The following is a 25,573-nucleotide window of genomic DNA, read 5'->3' as shown; positions in this document are numbered from 1 at the left end:
TGAATTCATTGCCAGAACTACTGTTCACGCATTGATGGCTCTTTGTTCTGGCGGATATCTGCAATATTATATCTGATCAAACACGATCATTTAAGTTAAACAGCAGTCAGTGTATCTTTTATTCATATTTGCATGCAAAAGTATTGTTTTGTCCCATTCCACTAAGGATAAAACCACATCACCTCATTCGCTTTAGCCACTATGAAGGATCCACTGGGATCGAGCACCACTTAGTGACTGATTTGTGTCACTGCAGCCCAATCAGAGTAGTGAGTCTCAAAGCATGTTTATTGTGAAGGAACAATATGAAGTATGTAAAGGAATGTACATGATTTGAAGATTTACTTCCAAAAACATGGAATAGTCACTTTATATGTGTATGTATGTAAAGCTTAAAGTATTATTACAAAACTTGGTTCTATTATATTATGTATGTTTGCTTATAAAAATTATTTGGGTATTCACTTGTATGCTCAATAAATAATTAACAAATAATCTCTGATTTTGTCACTTTATTAATTGTTCATTTCGTTATGATAATACAGAACTAAAATGTAAATGGCTGTAAAAATATCCACCTAATTCAGCTTAGAAACTATAATAATTTTGGCTTTACAAGTCATTGCAACTCACGTTTAAAAATGTTGTCTTAAAAATGAAAGTTGAAATTGGTTAGATTATTTGATGAGTTTAATAATGGAAAAACATATAACTTATTGATCATATTTTGTACACTTAATAGTACAAAATATCCATGATGTCTTTTTCTTCATTGTTTTTCTCTGAGAACCCTCAGAGCGCTCTTCAACATCTTGTCATATTAGTGGGTTTCTGTGTACATTTTACTCAAATTCAGTAAATCAATGACCATGTCAATAGTCGGACTGATGTCCAAATGTTACTAGAATTGCACAATAATAAAACAACCCATGGAAAGAAAACAACTCCATGAAATCCCCTTTTAGTTGTAAACAGAGCTATACTTTACTTTCACTGTGACTTGCACAATGACTGAGCAAACTGCACAGTGTTGATATGAGCATTTCATAATCAAACGTTTAACTGTTACACCAGAACAGTTAAACTAATCATTACGACTAATGTAGGTCTATTTCGAACTCATCATATTTGGACTATAGCTATCCTTACTAAAACTAAACCTCAAGAAACATTTTTGGGGCATTTCAAGACAGTTGAGCTAATAAGTAACTCAAAGCAAGCAAAGGAGATATTGATTTGGTTGACAAAAACAGAGCAAATACCTGACCTGTTTTTTTAAAGGACCAAGCAGTCTATGATGGCACATTTATTTTTGCTCTGTATAGTACTTCATCTCTTCTTCTGCATTACTGTCCAGGAAAGTGTGTAAGTTGCAATTTACATTATTTAAAATGTTCTACTGAACAGAAATACTGGTCTGTATTATCAAAGAGCAGAACTGCAAAACAAACAATGATAACTGTACTTCCTTACACTCTTGGAAAACAACTATTAGTAATCTTTCATGTTTGTCAGAAATTAGGCATTTAGCCTATATTTTATACAATTTATTTAGTTTTTCGCATCTGCCATGCTCTGATAGCTACTAATAAATATTTTGTTTTGCAGATACTTAATAACTGCACCTAAACTGCTGCGACTCGATGCTTCGGAAAATGTGGTGGTGCAGTTGTTTGGTTATGACCAGGAAATTACAGTACAACTTTACCTGAAGAACACACTAGCACCAGTTTATAAAGAATATGCCTCTCAGTCCCTGAAGCTCAGCGCTGCGAATAACTATCAGGCTTCCGCTACTTTACGGGTAGGACTGCAAATTTAAGATCCCAGAAGATATTTTTGTATGACTTTTGGCTTAAATGTGTTGTTATTTACAGTTACAAAACATTATGTTAATAAAGAATATTATTTTCAGAAATGCTTTTTTTCTGTTTCACAGATAATGCCCACAGATTTCCCGAAGGAGGACACGTTTGTCTACCTTCAGGCGATCTCCTCTGCTTTCTCTGTACATGAAAAAATCCCAGTCACTACTGTGAACGGTTTTCTCTTTATCCAGACTGATAAGCCGCTTTACACACCCGAACAAGAGGGTCAGTTTGATAAGAATCTGTCATGTGTGTAAGAGTTTATAGAGAAAGATGAGTGAGTAAAGGGAAGAATCCATACTTTGAATCTGTTTGTTTTCTTAGTAAAAGTGCGTGTTTACTCCCTCAACGAGGAGCTGAGGAAATCTAGACGAGCTGTCACCCTTACATTCATAGTGAGTGTCTCTCTCTCTCTCTCTCTCTCTCTCTCTCTCTCTTCACAGCCTCTTACTTCACTTGAATTATGATTTTTATATGTGAACCTTGTTTATGTTTCAACTTCGGTTTAGGACCCTGACGGTATCAAAGTAGAGATGATTGATATGGCAGACATCTTTGGAGCAAAACCACTTCTTCCACCATTCAAAATACCTTTAAAGCCAACGTAACTATTATAATTATATTTGAGTTGATCTGATGTTTAAATGCTTCTTTATTAATAATAGTGACACTGTTGAAACCAGCTTGCTTGTGAATTTCCAGCAGTAGTTTTAACATTAAGTGACATGACATCTGACGCACAGATGCCATTGGCACATGCCACTATGCTCGGTGTGCACTTCCGGTTTTCAGTGGCATGTGTCACTAAAACTTGTGACACATGCCTCTCTTGGCATATGTCAGTGGAGAGTGGCATGTGTCACTGATATTGTCACATAAGTGTCGCAACTATATCTATAGAAGATGCAATTGTGATGCTAAATCCTAAACAAATAACCTAATTTAGTGATTAAAAAAAGTCAATTAAACGTATTTGCAAGTCGGTTATACTTCCTCCGATATGTCGTGAGTTTATGGCACATCTGTTTTTGAGTGGCAGATTACACTGAATGTTGTGCAGTAGCCTACAGTGCTATTGTATGTGGGAGATCGCGCAGACTAGGATACAGCCTAGGGGAGGAGGGGGATTATCATGGATCACTACGAATACCGCATTCGTATCAATTTTACATTGGCCAGCGCCAGATTGTCATCTGGCTTTAATATTCAATTCAATTGAAAATTCCTTTATTGGCATGACTGTAAAAAAATACAATATTTAATATTCTATATATAGCTAATATAATAATCATATATAGCCTAAACTAAATTTAATTCAGTTTATAATTGTAACTGTGTAACAAGAAACACTATATATATATATATATATATATATATATATATATATATATATATATATATATATATATGTGTGTGTGTGTGTCAAGGTCAAGCACACTTCTGAATGGTTGATATACAGTAAGTTTCGTAAAGCACGTTAGAAGAGTAGACATCACATTTTCTCATGACAGTCTATAGGCTATGTGTATGTAATTTCGGATAGGCAAGTGTCAGTTAGTGGTGGCACTTTTGATTAAAACGTTTAATTTTTCTTTTCTTTTTTTTTTTTTAGCTATGGCCTCTATTACTTTACTGATAAGCTGAACTGTCAAATCTATGCAACAACAACAACAACAACAAAAAAGCGTATTTACGTAGGCTATTTGAATGTATTGTACAAAGCAGGCTTCTGGAAATAAACTTACAATGAAAAATACACATTAAGGGGCATTAGACACATTTTAATCTTAATAGAGGAATATTTGTTGTACAAATGAATTTCGCGATGCAATAGATCGTATACTTGACCGCAACATATTGTTAATTAAATCAATATCGTTCTGCCGTTAAGTCTGCATTATGCAGCGGCACCCAGCGGCAGGTGTCAGTCACTACAGAAGTGTCAATGTCAGTGACACAAGACGCAGTCCATATATACACGTTTTACTGACACATGCCACTGAAAACCGGAAGTGCCACCGAGCACAGTGGCATGTGCCAATGTGTGTCAGATGTCATGTCACTTAATGTTAAAACTGCCTCTCTGAATTTCTGTGGTGGTTCAGATCGGTTAGTCCTTGTCAACCAGGTGAAGTTTGCGGAGAATTGAATACTAGTTAAGAAGCCTGGTGGTCTATTCAACAGGATAATATTTTCATTAGTTATTACTTTTTTGTATCTGCATCATTTTATTCACAATGTAAATCTCATTAGTTATGGAATCTGGAAGATTGTGGCTACTTATGCAGACACTTTTGAAACAACTGCCACTGCTGAGTTTGAGGTCAAAGAATATGGTAAGACCTTTGTTTTTGTTTTTTGTTTTTTTTGGGGGGGGGGGGGGGGGGGGGTTGTTTGTTTTGTTTTTGTGTTATGTTGACATTTTCCATTATATCTAAATTGAACTGTTTCTCAGTGCTGCCCAGTATTTTACTCCATCTTGAGCCCGAAGCCAACTACATCAGTGATAAGAACTTTGAGTCTTTCAAGTTGGAGATTTCAGCCAAGTAGGTTTTTCCTGTTTTATTTCACATAAACACAGTAGGTTACCGTTCAAACATTTGTGGTCAGTATTATATTTTATTTAATTTTGAATTGAATGCTCTTATTCAGCAAGTAAGCATTTAGTTTAGATCAAACTAAATATATTTAGATATATTAATATATTTCTATTTATATATTTAGATCTATAAATATATTTATATTTAGATCAAAAGGGGCAGTAAAAACTTTGTTACAAGAAATTATTGTTTAAAATTAGTGCTGTCAAACGATTAATCGTGATTAATCGCATTCAAAATAAAAGTTTTTGTTTACATAATATATGTGTGTGTACTGTATATTCAATTATGTATATATAAATACACACGCATAGTGTATATATTTTGAAAATATTTACACGTATATACATTTATATTATATATAAATATATTTAATATATTAACATAACATATTTTTCTTAAATATACACATGCATGTGTTTGTATTTATATATACATAATAAATATACACAGTACACACTCATATATTATGTAAACAAAAACTTTTATTTTGGATGTGATTAATCGCGATTAATCATTTGACAGCACTATTTAAAATAAATGCCTTTCTTTTTAACTTTCTGTTCATCAAAGAATAGTGAAAAACAAATTTTAAGTTTGAAAACAATTTAAGTTTGAAAACAATTTTACATTATAATAATATTTTATAACATTACTGTTTTTAGTTTTTGATCTTTCAAAAACGTTAAAAAAATCTTCACAACTCCAAATCTGAACTGGAGAGTATATTCATTTCAGTTGCTGTTGAATATATTTGCAAGTGTTGCAAATTGTTTAAATTTGTGTATATGTGTGCTGACAGGTATGTTCATGGAACACCAGTTAGTTCTGCAGATATTTTCTTGACGTTCGGATACAGTACACCAGAAGAAACTGTCATGATACCACAGACATTTGCAAGATATGTGGTCAGTGTGCACTCAACAAAACATTTTTAATGTTGGATTTCTGAGAATACATTTGTTTTTGGCTTTTGTTTCAGCTGGATAATGGAAAGAAAGAAGTCCACTTAGACATCAAGTCAGCTTTATCAGCCAAGCCTGATGGGCCTCAAAGTCTGAGTGCCATGAAAGAAAACACCTTTCTTCAAGTGAAAGTTTTGCTGCAAGAGTCAACTGGTAGGTCCAGTTAGTTCCACAGACACACAGGAGTGTGTTGTCCTGATTTAAAGTAAATAAATGTGACAACCATTTGACAACGTTGGAAACCCCTCTTCATTGTCAGGTGGCATCTCCCAGGAGGCAGTGCTCTCAAATGTGAGATTTGTGGACAGTCCATTCACACTGAGTCTGATCTCAACCCCTCCTTTCATCAAACCAGGTCTACCATACGCTATGAGAGTAAGAAACCTGTCTTCTCAAGTAGGTTTATTATATTTGAACAAACATGTTTCATCCATCTGAACATTTTGGTGACATGTTGGACCCATAGGTCTTGGTGAAGGATCCTTTGGGTAAACCAGTGCAAGGTGTGTCAGTCAAGACAAGGGCAACAATAACCACAGCTGACAATAGACTAGGCACCCTCAAATACTTAGGGCACCTGGATACATTGACAAGTACAAGTCGGAAGGATGGAGTTGCGTACTTCACCTGTAATATACCTGCTAATGTGAAACAAGCTGAATTCACTGTGAGTAAAACCTTTTTGTAGATTTTTTCCCCCCTGATGGGCTAAGTCATAAGAGCTGAGTGATATAAACAAGAGTAGGTTAAAAATACAGCGACAATAGTTTAATCAGGTAATTATTTATCAAGCAATATAATATGATATAAATGCTAAAAGTTCATTTATATTGTATTCATTTCAGTTTGAGACAGAAGATCCTTCTTGGAGTCAGGCTCCACTGAAACTAAAGGCTGAATCGTATGAGTCTGTCAACCATCGTTACCTGTACATCGATTTACCTGAATCCTCAGCATTTGAAGTTGGACAGTACATTTATGTCAACGTTTTCTTTGATTTTCGTGACTATCTTTCTCTGAAGACCTTCAGCTACCAGGTAAAATGTGTTTACATTTATGCATTTAGCAGATTCTTTTATCCAAATCGGCTTACAAAAGAGGAAGTTGGTAGTATTTTTTAATGCTGTTAAAAGAAGTCGCACCACGGCAAGAATTATTTGATACAAAATACAGGAAAAACTGTAACATTGTGAACTGTTTTTAAAATAATTAGCCTATCATATTTAGTTTCAAATGTCATTTATTGCTGTGATGGCAAAGCTGAATTTTCAGCATCATTTCTCCAGTCTTCCGTGCCACACAGATCTTTTAGAAATCATTCTAATATGCTTATTTGCTGCTCAATTTTTTATTATTATTATTATCAATGTTAAAAGCAGTTGTGCTGAATTCCTTTGTGGAAACCATGATACATTTTGTTCGGGAATCTTCAGTGAGTGGAAAGTTCAAAAGAACAGCATTTATTTGAATCTTCTCTAACATTATAAATGTTTTTACTGTCACTTTTTATCAATTTAATGCATCCTTAAGATTTCTAAATTAAGTGATCATTTAAAAGAATAATAATTGTACTAATTCCAAACTTTTTAATCCGCATCTGCTCTAATACAGTCCATGTGATTGCCAAATATGTTATGTTATAGATTAATTGGGGCTGCACTGAATTCATCTTTATTTCATCTTCTATAATGCAAACATTTTTTCTCAGATCCTTTCCAGAGGAAAAGTTGTGCAGTTTGACACAGTTAAGTGGAGCGGTGTAAAGAATCAGAACCTCAACTTTAAGATCACCCCTGACATGGTGCCGTCTGCTCGGCTAGTGGTGTACTACGTCCTGTACGGGGAGGAAAAAGCAGAGCTGGTAGCAGACTCCACGTGGATTAATGTGAAGGCTAAATGTGTTAACAATTTAAATGTAATGCCTTTTTCTCTGCCATCAGTAGTTGTGATGTGTTTCATGTTATTTATACATTGAGAAGTCCTGGCTCATCTAAATATATATTTTAGGTGGACATATCAGTTCCCAACTCAGCGTATGTCTACAAACCCAAAGATAAACTCGAATTAAGAGTGTCAACTAAAAGCAGAGACGAGTCACTGGTGGCTTTTTCTGCTGTGGATACGGCCCTGTACAACCTGAAATCTAATGACAAGGACCCTCTAAAAAAGGTGAAATAGAAAATTCATTGGAAATAACAATAACATCATGTGGATTATGCTTTTAAAGACAAAAACTACAAATGAATATCATGATAAAGAAATGTTTCTCATTGTCGCAGGTGCTACAACATGTTGAGCGAAGTGACTTGGGTTGTGGAAGAGGAGGAGGCAAAAATAATGCTGATGTGTTTGACCGTGTTGGCCTTATGTTCATCACCAATGCAAATGCCAAAACTTCTAGCAAAGGTATTTGTAAAGTTACAGAGTGTGAGTTGTCACATTAAAACATCACACTAGAGCACAGGATCATTTTCTGAAACTCTGGCAAATGTATTCTCTCTCTCTCTCTCTCTCTCTCTCTTTTTTTTTGTAGGGGGGGCCTGTTCTGACTTGGTTAGGCCAAAGCGTTCAGTTGACCTGGCACAAAAGTTTGAACAAAAGGGTATGTTTGCAAGCATTTCATGTCTGAAAAACAGTATACTCTTTTGATCATAGCAACATCATCAAAATACATTTATGCCCACATGTTTGTTCTACAGCCAAACTCTATGGAGTCTTCAAGGATTGCTGCTCATCTGGGATAGTGAGTAACCCGACGCTTGAAACCTGTGGACAACGTTCAGAGAGACTCTCTTATCCTGCGTAAGAAGTTATTAAGTGCTTTTCATTTTACTCTTAAATGAAATCATATTTTAGGGATCTTTTCTGAGTTTAACATTACATATCACTCTAAAGCAGTGCTTCCCAAACCTGTCCTGGAGGACCCCCTGGCCTGCACATTTTGTATGTCTCCCAAATCAGACACACCCAGTTTAGTTCTTGCAGTCTCTACTACCGAGCTGATGAGTGGAATCTGGTGTGTTAGATAAGGGAGACATACAAAACATGCAGGGCAGGGGGGCCTCCAGGACAGGTTTGGGAAGCACTGCGTTAGGCATTAGTGCTATTTGTTTTGTAATGCCATTATTACATAAACACCTAATATGTATTACTCATAATAAATACGATTTCCATTATAAAGTGCATGTGCAAAGTAGATGTTGCTACTGTAATTAATGTCATGTATAACGTTACATACATGTGTTTTAGTTTTTTAATATAGCTTTTTTTTGTATTTAACTCATTCTGAATGAAACATATTATACTTTAACATGGGCCTGTATCTTCACACTGTGTGTTCAAGTGAATCATTCATATAACATTTCATTTAATTTCTCTGAAAAACCTGTAGAGGTTCAGATTTGCGTAAGAAGAAAATGTGTAAGCGTGCTTTCGTTGAATGCTGTGACTTTGCTATGAAGCTTCGCAAAGAGAATATGGATAAAATCATTCTAAGTCGCACAGGTATGGGTGTTTCTTACATACATCATTATCATACGGATTTCTATAGTAACTTAGATGACTAAACTAAACTATAAATTCTCCATTACGCAATGTAGCAATCGACTTTCTGCTGGATGCGATACCATCTCAGATTAGGAGCTACTTCCCTGAGAGCTGGTTATGGGAGGAACACACCAGCAAGTAAGAAAACTTTCTGAACCATAATCCCTTCTGTCTAATTGATAATCCTAATCTTTGTAAGAGAATTATGAAAAGTATTCTTTACAAAATTAACATTATGATTTTATTGCTTTATTTCATGGATAAAAAACATAAAATAGCATAAAAAACATAAAATATATATATTATTTTTTTTTTTTTATTATACAAGTTGCACCTTTCATTTTAATCTGTTTAAGGTCTGGGTCAGTAAGCATTACCAAAAATCTTCCAGACTCACTGACTACATGGGAGCTGAAAGCAGTTGGGGTATTCAGTGAGGGTGAGTTAACAAGCTGGATCGAAATGATTTGTTTTAGCATCACCTGGTGGCTGAAAGGGGAATTATATGCATCTAAATTGCTATCAGATAGGCTGAATGTTAATATGTGACTGATCTACTTTTGTCAGTTACCTACTAATTAATCACACATTACAGTAGAACATCAACCTGTAGTCCATCCGAAAATGAAAATTCTGTCATAATTTACTCACCCTCATGGTGTTGCAAGTCTGTATGACTTTTTTTCTTCAGTGGAACACAAAAGAAGAAATTTGACCATATTTTATATATTTTGGCCATATATAAGAGTCAAATTGAACCAAATTTGATGTAGTTACCAACATTCTGGTTATCAACATTCTTCAAAATATCTTCTTTTGTGTTCCACTGAAGAAAGAAAGTCATACAGGTTTGGAACGACATGACAGTAAATGATGACAGAATTTTCATTTTATGTGTTGACTATGCCTTTAAGGCTATACAGGAGGTGTCTAGTGCGTTTATAGTAAGTACACTAGTTAACATTCTAAGTGGATCAATACTTTTCATCAAAGTTGTCCTAAAACCAAAATGCGTTCTTGTCTTAGAAAAACTTTGATCAACTTTTTTGATTCTCTTCAAATGTTGACTACTGTATATAGTAAGTATCTCTGCCAGAACAGAATACTGTATCCCAGAATGCAGTGTGCTCTTACATTTCCACTGTGATTGAAGAACCAAAAGTAATTACAGCCACTTTTTTAAAAACATTTGTGTTTACTCATTATTCAACTGGACTGACAAAAGGTAAGAGACTTTAAACAAAATTGAATTAACATGCAAATTGACTGAATCTGTTTCCAAGATGATAACAGGATGCAACTCACATGCCACATAACAACAAAATACTGTTTAAAAAATAGCATTCCAACCATATGCTTAAGCTTCACAAAAACAGTATTCATTACCAACAATGCATTCAAGAAATAATGCCATGTATTGTGCATGCAGACAAAGCTTGTTCAAGGTGTTTTTGGTTGGACTCTCATACTCTCCTGTTACTTTGGTCAGGTATCTGTATGTCAGAGGAAAAGATTCAGGTGTCCCAGGACATTAGTGTGAATGTGCCCTTGCCTTATTCCATGGTTCGTGGAGAGCAGATTGAGCTCCGGGGTTCAGTCTACAATCAGCGTTTTTCAAACACTCGGGTATAAGCTTTAGTTCTTAATCAGGAGGATGACTTTTAATAGAAATTTTACATTATAACCTACACCACCATTCAAAAGTTTGGGGTCAGTATTAAGAAATTATTCATTTTATTTAGCAAGGACACATTTAATTGACCAAAAGGGACAATAAAGTATTTTACTTTGTTACGAACGTTTTTGAATTTGCTATTCTTTCAAACCTTCTCTTTATCGGTGATCCTGAAAAAGCAGCACAACAATAATGAAAATAATTATTAGAATGATTTCTGAAGGATTGTGTGACACTGAAGACTGGAGTAATGACTGCTGAAACTTCACAGGAATATATTGACATAGAAAGCATTTTAAACTGCAATAATATTTCAGTTTTACAGTTTTTATTGTATTTTTGATCAAATAAATGCAGCCTGGGTGAGCATAAGAGAATAACTATTCAAAAACATAAAAAATTGTACTGACCCCTAAACTATGCAATATATGTATCTGTTTATTTATGTGACAACCACATGATCAACTAATTACAGTTCTCATTCTCTCTGTTTCTTCCTGTATCTCACACATAGTTCAGTGTGACCCTGACGGCAACAGAGGGAGTGTGTGTGTTTCGTGGAGCTCAACAGGGAAAACATGGAAAGCCACATGAAAACAAAGGGCTAATAAAAGGTCGTTCAGTGACCTTGGTCACGTTCTACATCATGGCCTTGGAAGCAGGCACTCATACGCTCACTTTCACTTTAACAACTACATGGGGCACTGAGAGTGTGGTCAAGAAATTGAGAGTGGTGGTAAGAGGCAATACACAGTCAGTGCTAGATCACTTTAGTATTTAGATAGTTTAGACAGCTGTTCTCAATTCCAGTCCTCCAGTCCACCACGCCCGCCCCCCTCTGCATATTTTGCATGTCTCTCCTTGTTAACACACCTGATTCAGATAATCAGCTCGTTAGAACTGAGCTCCGTGCATGAACTGTGTTCCGATTGACATGATCCCTACACAGTGTTCATTGCTCCCTACTCCCTGAGCAGGGGAAATCCGTTGAAGTGTACTTCACTTCGCTGCGCAGCGTCTTCACACATGGACGAGTGTGACATAATATACCTCTGTAAATATATAGAATTTAAATTGGACTGGAATTAGGAACCGCTGGGACAAACCTTTTGAACTGATCATACACAAAATGTCTCATTCCGAAAGTTAATGTAGGAAGAAGTTTCAGTTCAGATAATTGAAAGTTCAGATTCTTGAGTTTCAAGGTGTTTTCACTGTAAACTAAACTATGATTTCTCATGACATTTCTGCTTTGAAATGATGATTATTGTGAACTAAACCACTCATAAATTAGTTTAGTATGACTGAGATTGTGATCTAATGTTCTGGTTTTCACAGCCAGAGGGAATTAGAAAGGAAATACAAATTGGTGGAAGAATAGATCCAAATGGAGTGTTTGGTAAGGACATCTGAAAAGTAACAGCATGCCCTTTGCTCATGTCCTGTTGGAGTTTCACACCATTTCTTTTGCATTTCTTAGGCACATCCATGCGGAAGCTTGAGTTTAAAAATGTAATTCCTCCAAACATTGTGCCCAAGTCAACTGTGAATCGTATTCTGACAGTTCATGGTATGATGCCTTTGGAGCTTGAGCACATTTGAGCAGATGCTAAATTACACTTGTATATCAGATATTGTGCTATAATGTTTGGCTTTTATAAACTGCTTAGATTAAAATTAAGTTCCAGAAGTTTTGAAGTTCCAAAAGTGACCCCTTCTTCATGTTCAGGTGAAGTACTGGGAGAGCTTCTGTCAATAATAAACAACCCAGAAGGTTTAAAACAGTTGACTAACCTGCCACGGGGAAGTGCCGAGGTGGAGCTCATGGGTCTCCTTCCAATCTACTATGTCTACCACTTCCTAGAAAAAACAGAGAAATGGGGCATTCTGGGGAAAGAGGCTGCTGCGAGTGAAAAGGAATTAAAGAGGAAGATGCAAGCTGGTGAGATGTTCAATTCAGTAAAGCAGAATAAGAATTGTAAAATTATTTAAGATTATTTTTTTTCACATATAAACATATAATGTATGTTTTAAGGGTTTTTATTTTTTTTATTTTGTATCAGCATTTTATTTTGTATCTGTACAAGTTTCAGTAAAAGAACAATAAAAATAATTTAATGATCATTTTTATCTAATAACCCTGTTGAAAAAAACAGCATATGCTGGTTAGGTATGTTTTGAAGCATAGCAGCTGGTTTGAGCTGGTCTTATGGTCATGTGTTGGTCTTAAGGTGGTTTGCTCCGGCTCAAGACCAGCTCATAGCCAGCACAGGACCAGCTTAAACCAGATCACGACCAACTATAGACCAGCTTTAACCAGCTCAAACCAACTGCCATGCTTCAAAACATACTGAACCAGCATATGCCGTTTTTTTTTCAACAGGGAATAATTAAAATTTTTTAATTGCTTGTCTTATGTATTACTTTTAATTTTACAAATTACTTTAAAATAATTCATTAAGCTCCTTGCCTGTTCCTTTCTAGGCATCACCAGCATCATGTCATTTAAGATGAAGTATGAACATGCCTTTAGCATGTGGTCGAACAAGGACAAATCAGCCAGCACCTGGTAATCAACTGCTCAGTTTCTTAGTTTTCCTCACTGGTAGCTGGAATGATTTGACATATTTTTACGTATTACACAGTATAATTCACATGCTACTTTGCACATGTGTGCAAAACCTTTTTAGGGTGACAGCTCTCATGGTCAAGACTCTTGCTGACATTCATGAATACGTCCCTTTGGAGTCTCAAGTGCTGACCAACACCATCAACTGGCTGATTAAAAATTGTCAGAATGATGATGGCTCCTTCTCTGAGAAATCACAAACTATTCCACTTAAACTCATGGTACGTAAAACAAAAAGGAGTGTTTATGATATAATACTGTATTTTGCAGTGTTTTGATCAAGATTGTCTTGTTTCTCTAAGGGTGCTGGAGCTGATGTGACTGAAAAGACAGTTTTCCTCACATCTTTTGTCATGATTGGAATTAAAAATGCTATGAAGATCCCAGACGTTAACTTACAGGTACGATCTAAGCAATCAGAAACCTAAATGTCAGATATTTCAGTCAAGTCATTCAGACTTGTTTGTCTTGTCTCTCCAGGCCTTTAAAATCGCTATAGATCGTGCCGCGCAGTACATCACCTCTAACTCAAAGAAGATTGAAAGTTTATATTCTAGAGCAATTGCATCTTATGCTCTGTTGCTTGCAGACATCCATAGTATGCCTGCAGTCAGTCTTTATGAAAAAATCAAAAAGCAGGCTCAAGTCGATGGTAAAATCTTATTTGGGACAGTTTTGACCAAAAAATCTGCACAGATTAGACCCTCTCATATTTTAAACACATTATGACCCATTTGTCTGCACATCTCACATTTTCAGGGAACCCAGCCACAGTTCGTTTCTGGCAAGAGTCCAAACCAGACAAGGATTTATTAAAACCCACTGATGTGACAGCAAAGACTGTGGAAACTACTGTTTACGTCCTGCTTAACACTTTAACCAGAGGTGATTCCACCTATGCAAAACCCATCCTGAACTGGTTAACACAAGACCAGAGATACGGAGGGGGCTTCCATTCAACACAGGTGCTCCAATGCAAGTCATGTATATATATATATATATATTTTGTACGATTTTAATTTTGTATTTATCAGATGTGATCTGTCTTTCCTCAAATTTTCAGGACAGCATTCTCACTTTGGAGGCTCTTACCAAGTACAGCATCTTAGCCAGTCGAGCCACTTTAGACATGGTCGTTGACATTGAATACAAGACTAAAGGTGACATCAGCAGAATCAGACTAACTCAACAGAAGCCTGTGCATAAACCAATAGAGGTAAGATTTCCAATTTTTATCATTTTAACTGAATTATTAAGAGAGGAATCTAAAATTATTTATAAATTGTGTATGAATTAAATGCCTCTCTTCTATTTTCTTTTTAAAAGGTGATCAAAAATGATGATATTATAATCAAAACTGCAATGAGCTCTGGTGTGTCATTTGCCAGTGTAAGTGAGCTTTTTATTAGGAATATACAACATATTGGTATGATGCTGGCTGATATTACATATATATTGACTGATATTTCAGAATTGCTGATCTAAAACTGAACGTCTGTCTTTTTACAGCTGAGAACAGTGTACTATGAGATGACAGAAAGCAATGAAAATTGCCATTTTGATTTATCAATTGACATTCATGAACGTGTCCCAAATTCAGATGGTAAGTTTGGTACTTTGGTCTACTTTTCTATTCATGGTATTCTTTTCAAATTAACTTGGTTCAGCTAATTTGATTTTCTTGGTGAGCAGATCCTATGCTTTTGTCACAGCGGATTGTGGCCTGTGCAAAGTAAGTCTGTAGGAACTCCCTTTAAGAAATGACATGTTTTAAGCTTATCTGTAAAATTCTGATTTGTAAAAGCCATTCAAACGAAAATGCCATTATATGTGAAGATACAGGCCATCTGAAAATTCATTTGAAATGGAGTCAGGAATGACTGTGATGGAAATTCATTTACCGACCGGTGTGACCCCGGTCCAGGAAGATCTAGATATGGTAATACATTTTCATAGAAACCATCTATTGTTTTAGAAAATTGTAGTGACATGTTTCTATATTTTGCAGTACCAGAATGGTCTTGAGTCTCGAATTTCAAACTATGAAATCACAGGTGACCAAGTCATCCTTCAGATAGATTCGGTGAGCATCACTGAGCAAAACAAACTTTTGGCTTTTGACTTTTTCCAATAAAATATGTTGTGTATTTGATCTTGTACAATATTTCTACCTTACAATACTTCTACCATGCAGATACCATCAGGAGACTTATACTGTGTGGGTTTCCGTATTCAAGAGGAATTTGAAGTTGGCATGACCAGAGGCTCAGTATTCAGAGTTTATGAATTTTATGCTCCAGGTATAGCATTTCTACAAATGTTTGTTTTATGTCTGGCTGAACTTATTTTATCTACATAAACCAGCTTTCTCATCTGATTTTTTATAGAAAATAAGTGTATGAAGTTGTACCACAAACAAAGCCGCAGACTGTTACGACTCTGTGAGGGAGACCAATGCCATTGCATGGCAGGTAAGCTATTTAAAGGACCGAAATAAAACAATTGACAACAAAAATCATGAATCATTTTGTTGTGTCTCACTTCTAGGGGCCCCAGGGCAATTCTGTCAATCCTGACCTGTAACATTGCATTTACTATACCACTGCCGCTCATGTAGTTATCATTTACATGTGTGAGTTTAATGTGTCTGTGTTAGTGTTATAACACTTTGTTGGTATTTTCATGTCCTTTTTCAAATTAGCCGAATGCTGCAACTTTAAATCCACCATTGATCCCACAACCACTGCTGAACGGCTTAAAAATGACATGTGCAAAGAAAGCATGAAATATGGTAAATACTGATCTTCATGAAGCTTCAAGTCACAAGACATTATTGATACACACACACACACACACACACACACACACACACACACACATATATATATATATATATATATATATATATATATATATAGTAGGCATTTGAAGTGGATCAAAAATGTTCATCAAAGTTGTCCTAAGATAAGGAAGCATTTTGGCTTTAGGTTTTAGGACAACTTTGATGAAAGGGTTTGATCCACTTCAAATGTTGACTAATATATATATATATATATATATATATATATATATATATATACACCTTTGCACAATGGTACAAGTAATTTATTTTGTGTGTTTTTTTCTAGCATTTAAAGTGTTAATTGAATCATCTGAGACAGGAGGAGATTTCGTGACCTACAAAGCAAAAGTTAAAGCAGTGCTCAAAAAAGGCAAGAGTATATTGAATATGATTGGTTAGCAAGTCACGTTGTAAATTATTTGAATGGTTTAAAACAAAATGACTTGAATAAGCAATTTCAAGAAACAAGTTTCATAACAGCTTCAATTCAACCTCTTAAATTCTCTTCTGCAGAACAAACAGATGACCTAAAAACAGATTCAGAAATTGATTTGGTGAAAAAGGCAACTTGCAGTTCAACAGCTTTCGAAGTTGGCAAGCAGTATCTGATCATGACTGCTGAAAGTATTCAGATAAAAGTGAATCATGGTTATAAGTAAGTCCTTGTTTGTTTGTTTGTTTGGTTGGTTGATTTTCTTTTGATCGTTTTTTTTAAAAGCCACAAATTAATAAAAAAGTACTTTAATTCCTTAATTGGTTCCATTTCCAATTGGTAGGGTTAATTAGTATGACGCATTATAAAGTGTTTCTCATTTACTGTTATGTACAGAAGCCTCAAAACTGATCTTTCTTTATACCGTGTTTTAGGTATAAGTTTCCTTTGGACTCACATGCTTGGGTCGTCTGGTGGCCACATGACTATGACTGCAGAGATGCTGCCTGCAAACAATACACCAGTGTTTTGGAGGACTTTGAATTTGATTTCTTATTATCTGGCTGTGAAAATTAAGTGATAATGCATGTCAATGGAAGAGCTAATTCATATGCTCTTCTCTTCTATAGCAAAATAATCTAAAAAAAGGCATTTGAGAATAAACAGAAACATTTAAATAAAACTTTTTTTTAAAGTACCTAAAAAATATGTGAATATGTTTGCCATTCTTATCAACCACATATGCAACATTAAAAAAAGCATTACATGCAATTTACCTCAAAAATTACATTTGAAACAGATGTTAGTTGTTATTCATGTATGTACATGCAGTTATTATATGTTATTTTGATTAACACTCGTGTGAAAACACTTTAAGGTGGTTTGTATGTATCTAAAGTCTGCTTTGAGGGGACACGACCGTAGACATATGCACAGGACTCTTATTTTGAAATAATTGCAGCCGCATCACATGATCCAAACATCACCGCGAATCCTTTGAGTTCATGCTGGAGATTCAGACAACTAGAGAATGGTAGCTCGGTTTAAAACCTTTAGAAACCCATGGACTAAATAATGACACCTGGAACACGAGATAAACATAACAGGCTTTGACCGTTCTTCTAAGAAAGAAACTGTAATAATTCATAATAATCTGACGGTGGCTGGATGATCTCTCGGTAACGTTATCCTAATCGGTCGCTATGGAAACTGGGCTAACAAAAGTTGTCCAGTCTTTGTGAAACATTGAATGAACATGTACTTAAATGTGAAACTGCTTTTTAATATATATTACAACAATTTAGTTATTATGTGACTATAGTTCTTTATCAGATTTGGTCTGCGTTGTAATTTTCACAAAGCGACATAAATAAACTATGTTAGCTGTAACGTTTTAGAAGTCGAGATGGTTTAGGATGAGCATCGTATTCGCTGGCATCAGATAATATTAATACCCCATGAGAATAAAATGAAGAGAGTGGCTCAGATGCTCAAACGATCACCAGCAGCGGGATCCAAATGTCCAAAGAGCCTCCAGACCAAAACTGTGTCTCCAAACGCCATCTCATGGTCGGAGACTGAGGATGGAGCTCTTCGAGAAGATCCCAGTGATGATGGTAAATCAGTTTTTATTGCTTAGATATGTCATACAGTACAGGAGCCTTTTGGGTCCTTTTGAAGTATTAAAGTCATTTTTCCAAACTCATTCAACAAGTGGATGTTTCTTCAACTTTGGGTACTTTTGTATACTAGGGGTTGATTTTTATCAAAACTTCTTGATTTCACCATGCCTTCATTATTTCTGTTTTTTAATTCATTTATTTATTTTTTCAATAGATTTTCTTGTTTTACTCTTGTCTCAGACCTTTTACTCTAAAAATATGGAACTCCATCAGTAAAATGTTAATTTTTGTTTAAAAGAAGAGAAAAAGTGAAATAAGCATTAATCATTTTAATATTTATTGTGTGAAAATATCCTCTTTTTTGTTCAATTATTATGATTTTCATTCATCATAAACAATTTTGGCCCTAGTACAGTTTCGTTAACAGTTAGTGTACTTGTAAGCCAAAAAGAAAACCTTGTTGTCCCACTTTATATTAGGTGGCCTTAACTTACATTTAAATTGTAACAATTCACTTATTGTGTACATACTTAGTCATATGTACCTTACCCGTATTCCACCTCAACAGCAGCAAAAGTGTCATGCAATACCATATGAACACAATAAGTACATTGTACTTAGTTTTTGATGTAAGTACATAGTAGTTAAGGCCACCTAATATAAATAGGACTAAACCTTGAGATCAAATATGAGGCATGTGTTGTGTGAAACACAGAAAAAGGCATAATATTTGGAAAGTGACAGAAAAATCCTGATGCATTATGTATATCCCCTGTTGAACATTGAAAATATTTCAGCTTGTCATATCATTAATTTCTTGGTTGCTGCACTCATTTACACAAAAATCTACTCATAGAAAAAAGGCTATATAAGGGGACAAGATACATCACAGAAGACCTGATCAGGAGATTGACTAAATGTGAAAATTTTGTCCTTGTGCGGACCCTGGATTTGTCTACATCTACAGGAAGTGACAAACAATTTAGGGTAAGATTTGGACATTATCTGGTTAATGCTTAGTGTGAGAGGTAACATTAGTTGCGTTCATTTTTTGCATTAATTTATTGACTTCTGTGCGTTTTTTTTTTTTAGTATATTGAAAATTTGGAAAAGTGTGAGCGCTTACACGTTCTCAACCTCAGTAACAACAGGATCGAGAGAATCGAGAAACTAGAGAAACTATGTCAATTACAGCAACTCCACCTTTCCAGTAACAGGATACGGTAAGAATGTGACATGTGTCTTTTCATAATCTTGTCACAGAATGAAAGATGCAATGTTCTAAAGGCCATTTATATTTCATTTATCTGCAGAAAAATTGAAGGTCTAGAGCACATGACAAATCTTCAGGTTCTGAATTTGGCCTTCAACAGCATTGAACATCTTCCAGTTTGGATGGCAAAGAAGCTCAGATCTCTTCATACTATAAATCTACAGAGAAACAAGATATTCTCAGTAGGTGCAATTTTTTGTTAATCATGTGTTTTAAACAGCCAATCAACAAAAAAGTCCTAAAAACAGATTGAAAAATGTTTTTCTCACCCTCATATAATTCCAAACCTGTATAACATTCTTTCTTCTGTGGGACATAAAAAAGATATTTTGAAAAATGTCTCAATGTTTTTGTCAGTACACTGAAAGTCAAAGGGCACCAAAACTGTTTGGTTACCAACTTTCTTCAAAATATCTCCTTTTGTGTTCGGCAGAATAAAAAAAAAAAAAGAATGTCATATAGATTTGGAAGTAAGGGTGAGTAATGACAGAATTTTCAGTTTTGGGTGAACTGTTCCTTTAATGTCATATGTTTCACATTAAAAGTAAATCACTGATATTCAGTTATACACATTTATGTTACTAGCAACATTCTCTTCATTTGTGACCTAGCTTCATGAGATAACTAAACTGAAGCCCCTGAAGAACCTGACGAGTCTGACATTAGCAGAAAACCCCATCTCCGGCCTGCCCCATTATCACCTCTTCCTAATCTTCCATCTGAGGTCACTGGAAATGTTGGATGGGCAACCAATCAGTCCACAGGAAAGAGAGCAAGCACATCAGCGCTTTCACATGGGTACACCATCTCATCTTCTTATTTGATCTTTTGTGCTTTTATAATCTGAACACTTTTTGTGCTGTTCTTATAGAGGAAGTGGAACGCTTGGAGCAAGAGCTGGAGCTGAGAGCTGAAGAGATTGCACAGCTTCAGAGAGAGCGGACCACAGCACTGGAAGAACTAGAGAGGCAGGAAGCGGTCAACCAAAACCTGAGGCAACAGCATCAGGAACATCAACGGAGCCATGAGGAACTCCGGAGAGAACTTGACACCAAATCTAAACTGGTGGGTGGTGGAGTCTTCACTGTCATCAACCCCAGTGTGACTAGAGTTGACCACTTTGTCCTCCCACACAACTGTAATATCACACGTAAACAATATTTTAATTTCAGAGCATTTCCTTAGGCCGCATCACATGAAAAACCTCTTTTTAAAGTCAAATGAAATATTATGCTTTTTACATGCACTGATTAATTTGGAGATTTTGGGCAATTTTGCCTCCATAACATGACTAGTGGAAAGAAAAGTAACAATTACAATATGTTTCTATAAAGGCTGTTTCTAATAAATTTTTTCTCATGTACTGAGCCGAACATTACCACTTCAGTAGCACTTACATACACCAGACTTTCCATTTTTTTTACAGAGAGGTTTGTTCATATGTCAATCCCATTTATTTAAATTACATTTTGTTCCTAATTTTTTTTATGGGTGTTACAGCATTTTCTGATTTATGATAAAAAAGTGAAAGGAGGTGTCCAAAACCTCTTTGAAACCTTCAACGCTTATATTTCTTCTATTGTCATCATTTGTAAGTCACTTTGGATAAAAGCATCTGCTAAATGACTAAATGTAAGTGTAAATATGTCAACAATATGAAACAGGAATTTTGAACCAGGTTTTATCAAATGTTTAGATTTCTGTTCTGGAAATGTATGCAAATTAATGTATTAGATAATGTACATATTTAATTAGATAATGCCTCGTTCTCTTAACATTCCAGAAAACGTCTACAAAAACAGTTCTCTTAATGTACTGCGATTAATCAACTGGGGAGGTATTGTCATATCTGTAGTTAAAATATTTGCCCTATTCACCTGTGGTGTCTTGCCCTAAAGGGATAGTTTAAAGGGTAAGTAATTTATGACAGAATTTTCATTTTGGGTGAACTAACCCTTTAATATACTGTCCTGATGTTATTATGCACAGTTCATCACTGCATACTGATCCAAAGAACCAAAGAAAAAATGATATTATCTTAGTTCTTCTTCAGAATTGAATAACTTGCTCCATTTCAGAAACATCTTGACTAATTATGGAAATAATGTTAACAAAAATAATGTCATGTTGACTTTAATCTTTAACTTCCTTATGTCTGCTTTCAGATTATTTTCTAAATCTCTGCTCACAAACTCACAGTGAGCCCAGAGATTCGGTTTCCAAAATGTCCCTTTCCTGTCTTTTCTAGACAATTTCCTGTTCAGCACTCTCTTCTCACTCCATTCTTTTGTCACCTGCTCTAAAGGTACTTTGTGAATGGTGTTGAAAATAGTTTTGTGTGTGTGTTTGTATGAATGTGTGTGTGTTGCCTCTCTGATCATCTGCTTAAACAGAACTTCTCTGAGAGCCTGCATTTGGAAAAAAAGAACTGAAGCTGTTCAAACTATTAAAACAGCAAATTAATTCAAATTCCTTCACTCCACAGTATTTATTTAATTATTTATTGTAAACAATTTAAAAATGAAATGACAGTATAATCTGCCAGTCAAACGTTTTGAATAATTAAGGTTTTTTAATGTTTTTGAAAAAAGTCTCTTTTGCTTATCAAGGCAGCATTTATTTGATCAAAAATATAGTAAAAAGTAATGTTGTGAAATATAATTTCAATTTAAAAGGACTGTTTTCCATATGAATATGTTGTAAAATCTCATTGATTCCTATGATGGCAAAGCACATTTTTCAATCTTTTCTTTTCCCTGCTGATTTTTTTGTTGTTGTATTTTTCACTCCTGTGCTTTTACATAAACGGTTTGCATGCCTTCTACTGTCTGTTCTCTTCATTCCTGCTTCAATCTCAGCTTCCACATCATACTCCTCTGCTGGATTCTCTCTGTCAGGTATTCACATGTGCCCCACCAATCACTGTAAGATGTCAACATTGTGTTCTCCTGTCCTCTCAGGTGTTCGCTTTAGAGAGGAATGTTGATGGTATGGTATTGTTATGTTCTTTAGCATGCTTCTGAGGTTTTTGCATGTATGCATTCTAAATGAATGGAAGTCTTAAAATATCATTCATTGCTTTGTGTATTTCCATGAGTGTAACAGTTTTGTATTACACGTATCCTTAAGATGCAATCTCATTCTGAGCTGAGAGGTTTGTAGTGAAGTGTGGCTGATGTGTTTTATGGTGGTATGCAAAGTGTTGTGTTTAAATAAGCTCTTTCTTATTACACAGCTGAAGCAGAAAACAGTGCAGTTGACCCGGGCCTGTCAGAAACACTATGAGCTTGAGCAGGAGTTGGCTTTTCACAAAATAGATGCCAAGTTTGAACCTCTTCCCTTTTATCCAGATCCTGTAAGTATTTGCTATCATTTATTAATAATTAGAGCTTTGGATAGATCAAAATTGACAACTCATTGTGATTTTCTTTTTTCTGTTAGAGGGATTCATTATAGTTTTTTTTAATTGGTCTCTAAATGTATACTACTGTTCAAAAGTTTAGGGTTGATGTCTCTTATGCTTACCAAGACTGCATTTATTTGATCAAAAATACAGTAAAAACAATAATATTGTGAAATATTATTACAATTTAAAATATAATGTAATAGAGCAGGGGTGCTCAAACTCGTTCCTGGAGGGCCGGTGTCCTGCAGAGTTTAGCTCCAACCCCAATTAAACACACCTGAAGCTGCTAATCAAGCTCTTACTAGGCATACCAAAAACTTCCCAGCAGGTGTGTTGAGGCAAGTTGAAACTAAAGTCTGCAGGACACCGGCCCTCCAGGACCGAGTTTGGGCATACATTTATACATATATACATTTTCTATTTTAATATATTTTATAACATTTAATTTATTTTATTACATTCTGATTCATTCATAGGTGACATTTCATACATTTGATCTTTGACGGTTAAATTCTGAAATACAAAAGCTTCAAATGACTTTACTTTAGTCCTAATAACAACAATATATTTGACATTAGCGGGTTTCTTTGTAGACATTTATCCGAGAATGTCCATTTTAGAACTATATCATACAATGCTGACTTGTGTATGGTAGGATTATATTGATTTTTAGAGAGATTATTCTTTTTGTTGTTCAGGAGGTGGAGGTAGAGAACCTTTCTAGTGAGAGTCCATACATAGGAAAGTCTCGTCAGAAAAGGAACATCACATTTCCATCAGAGACGGATAGCATGGGTGCACAAAACCAGCAGCAGCCTGCCTCAGCGGACCTGACTGAGACAGACAGCCCAGGAGAACATGACATGTCCAGAGATGCTCAGCTTAGAGGTACAAAGGTTCAAGGGCACTGTGCCCTCATATTATATTAAAGGCTCTAAATAGAGTCATAAAATAATAACATTTGTATATTACACATGCTATTCCTTTTTTACTCTCTTTACTTGGAACAATCTGTAGTTGTTGGCTCTTATTACCAGTGCTACCAACAAACGATGAAGGACATTTTCCCTTCTTTTTTGTGGCCACTGTAATATCCACATCACTGCACTTTTGCTAATGCATCTGTGTTTTGTTTTATTTTGGCTTTTGATTTTTTTCTTCTTTATTTGTTTTGTGTTTTCATTTTAGCTTTGGAGCAATTACAGCAGTTGCATAAAGACATTGAGGTAAAAGAGCAGCAGATCCTTAAAGCCAGTGAAGAGCTCCGGCAGCTAGAAGAGACAGTTTCTCAGAGACGGGTGAGATGTTCCCCCTTCTGTGCATGGATTTAAAAAAAAAAAAACACCTCTAGCAGAGCTGTACTTGAGAGTCCGTACGATTTCCTGTGATCTAAGTAAAACTTGATGGCAGAGTCCACATTTAGATTTTTAATTATTTAATTTATCTATGTTGATTTGCTCATAGATCTGTGAGGCTGAGAAGGATCAGCTCAGGCAGGAGCTTCAGAGGAGGATCCAGAGGCTGGGAGAGATGAGAGGAGAGATGGAGGCTATGGAGAGGCAGCTGGAAGGGCTGAATGCTGAGAGGAACCAAGCCCAGGAGGAAATGGACCAGCTGCAGAATCTACTGCACAGCCTGGATCCCAGTGACCCCAGACATGTCAGTAACACTCAAGCCTGAAACGTCTTATGAAAATAATTATCTTGAGGATTATAATTTCCATGACATAGTGTAACATAATAGGTAAATAAATAAATGGTTTTATAACAATAATTGCTAAAACAATTATTAGTAATGCAATGTATTAGCCTTAGCTGAACATTGTAAACATCCTTTTAAATTTACAGTATAAAAAGCAATGAACTATTAAAACATTTAAACTATTAAACATTTAACATTTAAACTATACATTTAACTATTAAAACTAGTGTAGTCACTAGAAATTTGCTGTAAAAATGTTTTATTATAGAGCTCATCAAAGTATGTATCATTATTCGTGAACTGATGTAATGATAATATACTAACATACTTAAACTATACACATCTTCTTTGTACTGTAAACAGTTTAGATACAACAATACAGATGGCCACATTATTAAGAATTAAGGTTAATTTTATTGGACATTTTTAAAATAATGGCTAATTAATCTACACAAAGTCAAATAGCTCCAGTGTATAAATGCAAGTACATGCCGCTAAAATAATGCAACAAACATTAATTAAACAAAATCAAATATATTCAGACATTAATACTTTTGTTAAGCAAGGACGTATTTAATTGATCAAAAGTGATGGTACAGACATTTACTGTATTTTTGTTTTGGTGAGCATAAGAGAGTACTTTCAGAAACATTCAAAAATCTTAATTTTACAGACCCAAACTTTTGAACGGTAGTGTACATGTAAAGACTCCGTGTAATATAAAATGTTTAATGTCATTTATACTTTTTTGCATGCAAATAATAATAAAAAAATGCATACATTGGTGAGGAAATTTAAGCATTTTTAGATTTCACATTATACATTATATTTCAGTCAAAATTGCTAATATTTTCGTAGACTGTTGCTAGACAACTTAAAGCACTAAAATAGAATTTGGCTAATGTACATTGCAAGTTTGTCTGTATTTGCTATTTTACCATAGTTGAAATGTGAAATCTTGTTGAAAAATATTGCATTGTACAATTAATGCCATATATATATATATATATATA

At 35.0% G+C, this 25,573-nt stretch overlaps 3 protein-coding genes across 3 annotated transcripts; all 3 read left to right on the top strand.

The window, feature by feature from the left end:
- Positions 1-997: 997 nt before the first annotated feature.
- On the top strand, positions 998-17,255 carry LOC306871462 (complement C5-like). The gene is made up of 42 exons (XM_079419416.1): positions 998-1,365; positions 1,609-1,804; positions 1,940-2,093; positions 2,193-2,263; positions 2,378-2,472; positions 4,122-4,204; positions 4,324-4,414; positions 5,271-5,376; positions 5,451-5,586; positions 5,693-5,808; positions 5,900-6,100; positions 6,279-6,470; positions 7,142-7,348; positions 7,441-7,602; positions 7,713-7,839; positions 7,967-8,035; positions 8,133-8,235; positions 8,825-8,937; positions 9,033-9,117; positions 9,336-9,418; positions 10,469-10,605; positions 11,169-11,390; positions 11,993-12,053; positions 12,135-12,224; positions 12,384-12,596; positions 13,139-13,223; positions 13,345-13,504; positions 13,586-13,684; positions 13,764-13,935; positions 14,043-14,248; positions 14,347-14,499; positions 14,610-14,672; positions 14,793-14,886; positions 14,976-15,015; positions 15,120-15,222; positions 15,292-15,366; positions 15,478-15,583; positions 15,671-15,754; positions 15,985-16,074; positions 16,412-16,495; positions 16,639-16,780; positions 16,993-17,255. The coding sequence occupies exons 1-42, from the start codon at positions 1,295-1,297 to the stop codon at positions 17,132-17,134; spliced, it is 5,082 nt and encodes a 1,693-aa protein (XP_079275542.1). The 5' UTR covers positions 998-1,294; the 3' UTR covers positions 17,135-17,255.
- A 771-nt stretch (positions 17,256-18,026) lies between these two features.
- Positions 18,027-20,638, top strand: LOC306870731 (centriolin-like; the record flags this gene model as incomplete). The annotated part of the gene is made up of 6 exons (XM_079418158.1): positions 18,027-18,174; positions 19,037-19,167; positions 19,273-19,403; positions 19,494-19,635; positions 20,065-20,251; positions 20,325-20,638. The coding sequence occupies 6 exons, from the start codon at positions 18,027-18,029 to the stop codon at positions 20,636-20,638; spliced, it is 1,053 nt and encodes a 350-aa protein (XP_079274284.1).
- A 573-nt stretch (positions 20,639-21,211) lies between these two features.
- On the top strand, positions 21,212-24,539 carry LOC306870730 (centriolin-like; the record flags this gene model as incomplete). The annotated part of the gene is made up of 6 exons (XM_079418157.1): positions 21,212-21,265; positions 22,414-22,446; positions 22,689-22,808; positions 23,558-23,747; positions 24,048-24,157; positions 24,324-24,539. 6 exons carry the CDS (start codon positions 21,212-21,214, stop codon positions 24,537-24,539), a joined length of 723 nt encoding a protein of 240 aa, XP_079274283.1.
- Positions 24,540-25,573: the final 1,034 nt, after the last annotated feature.

The sequence above is a fragment of the Barbus barbus genome (genome assembly GCF_936440315.1).
Source record: "Barbus barbus genome assembly, chromosome: 6".
Lineage (NCBI taxonomy): Eukaryota > Metazoa > Chordata > Actinopteri > Cypriniformes > Cyprinidae > Barbus > Barbus barbus.
Note: the sequence above shows the minus strand (reverse complement) of the source record. Positions and strands in the feature narration are given on the sequence as shown.

Coding starts and splice junctions, on each gene's coding strand:
- LOC306871462 (XM_079419416.1), top strand. CDS start 1,295: ATGATGGCACATTTATTTTTGCTCTGTATAGTACTTCATCTCTTCTTC. Junction 6,101..6,278: donor TGAAACAAGCTGAATTCACT/GTGAGTAAAACC, acceptor TATTCATTTCAG/TTTGAGACAGAAGATCCTTC. Junction 12,054..12,134: donor AGATCCAAATGGAGTGTTTG/GTAAGGACATCT, acceptor TGCATTTCTTAG/GCACATCCATGCGGAAGCTT.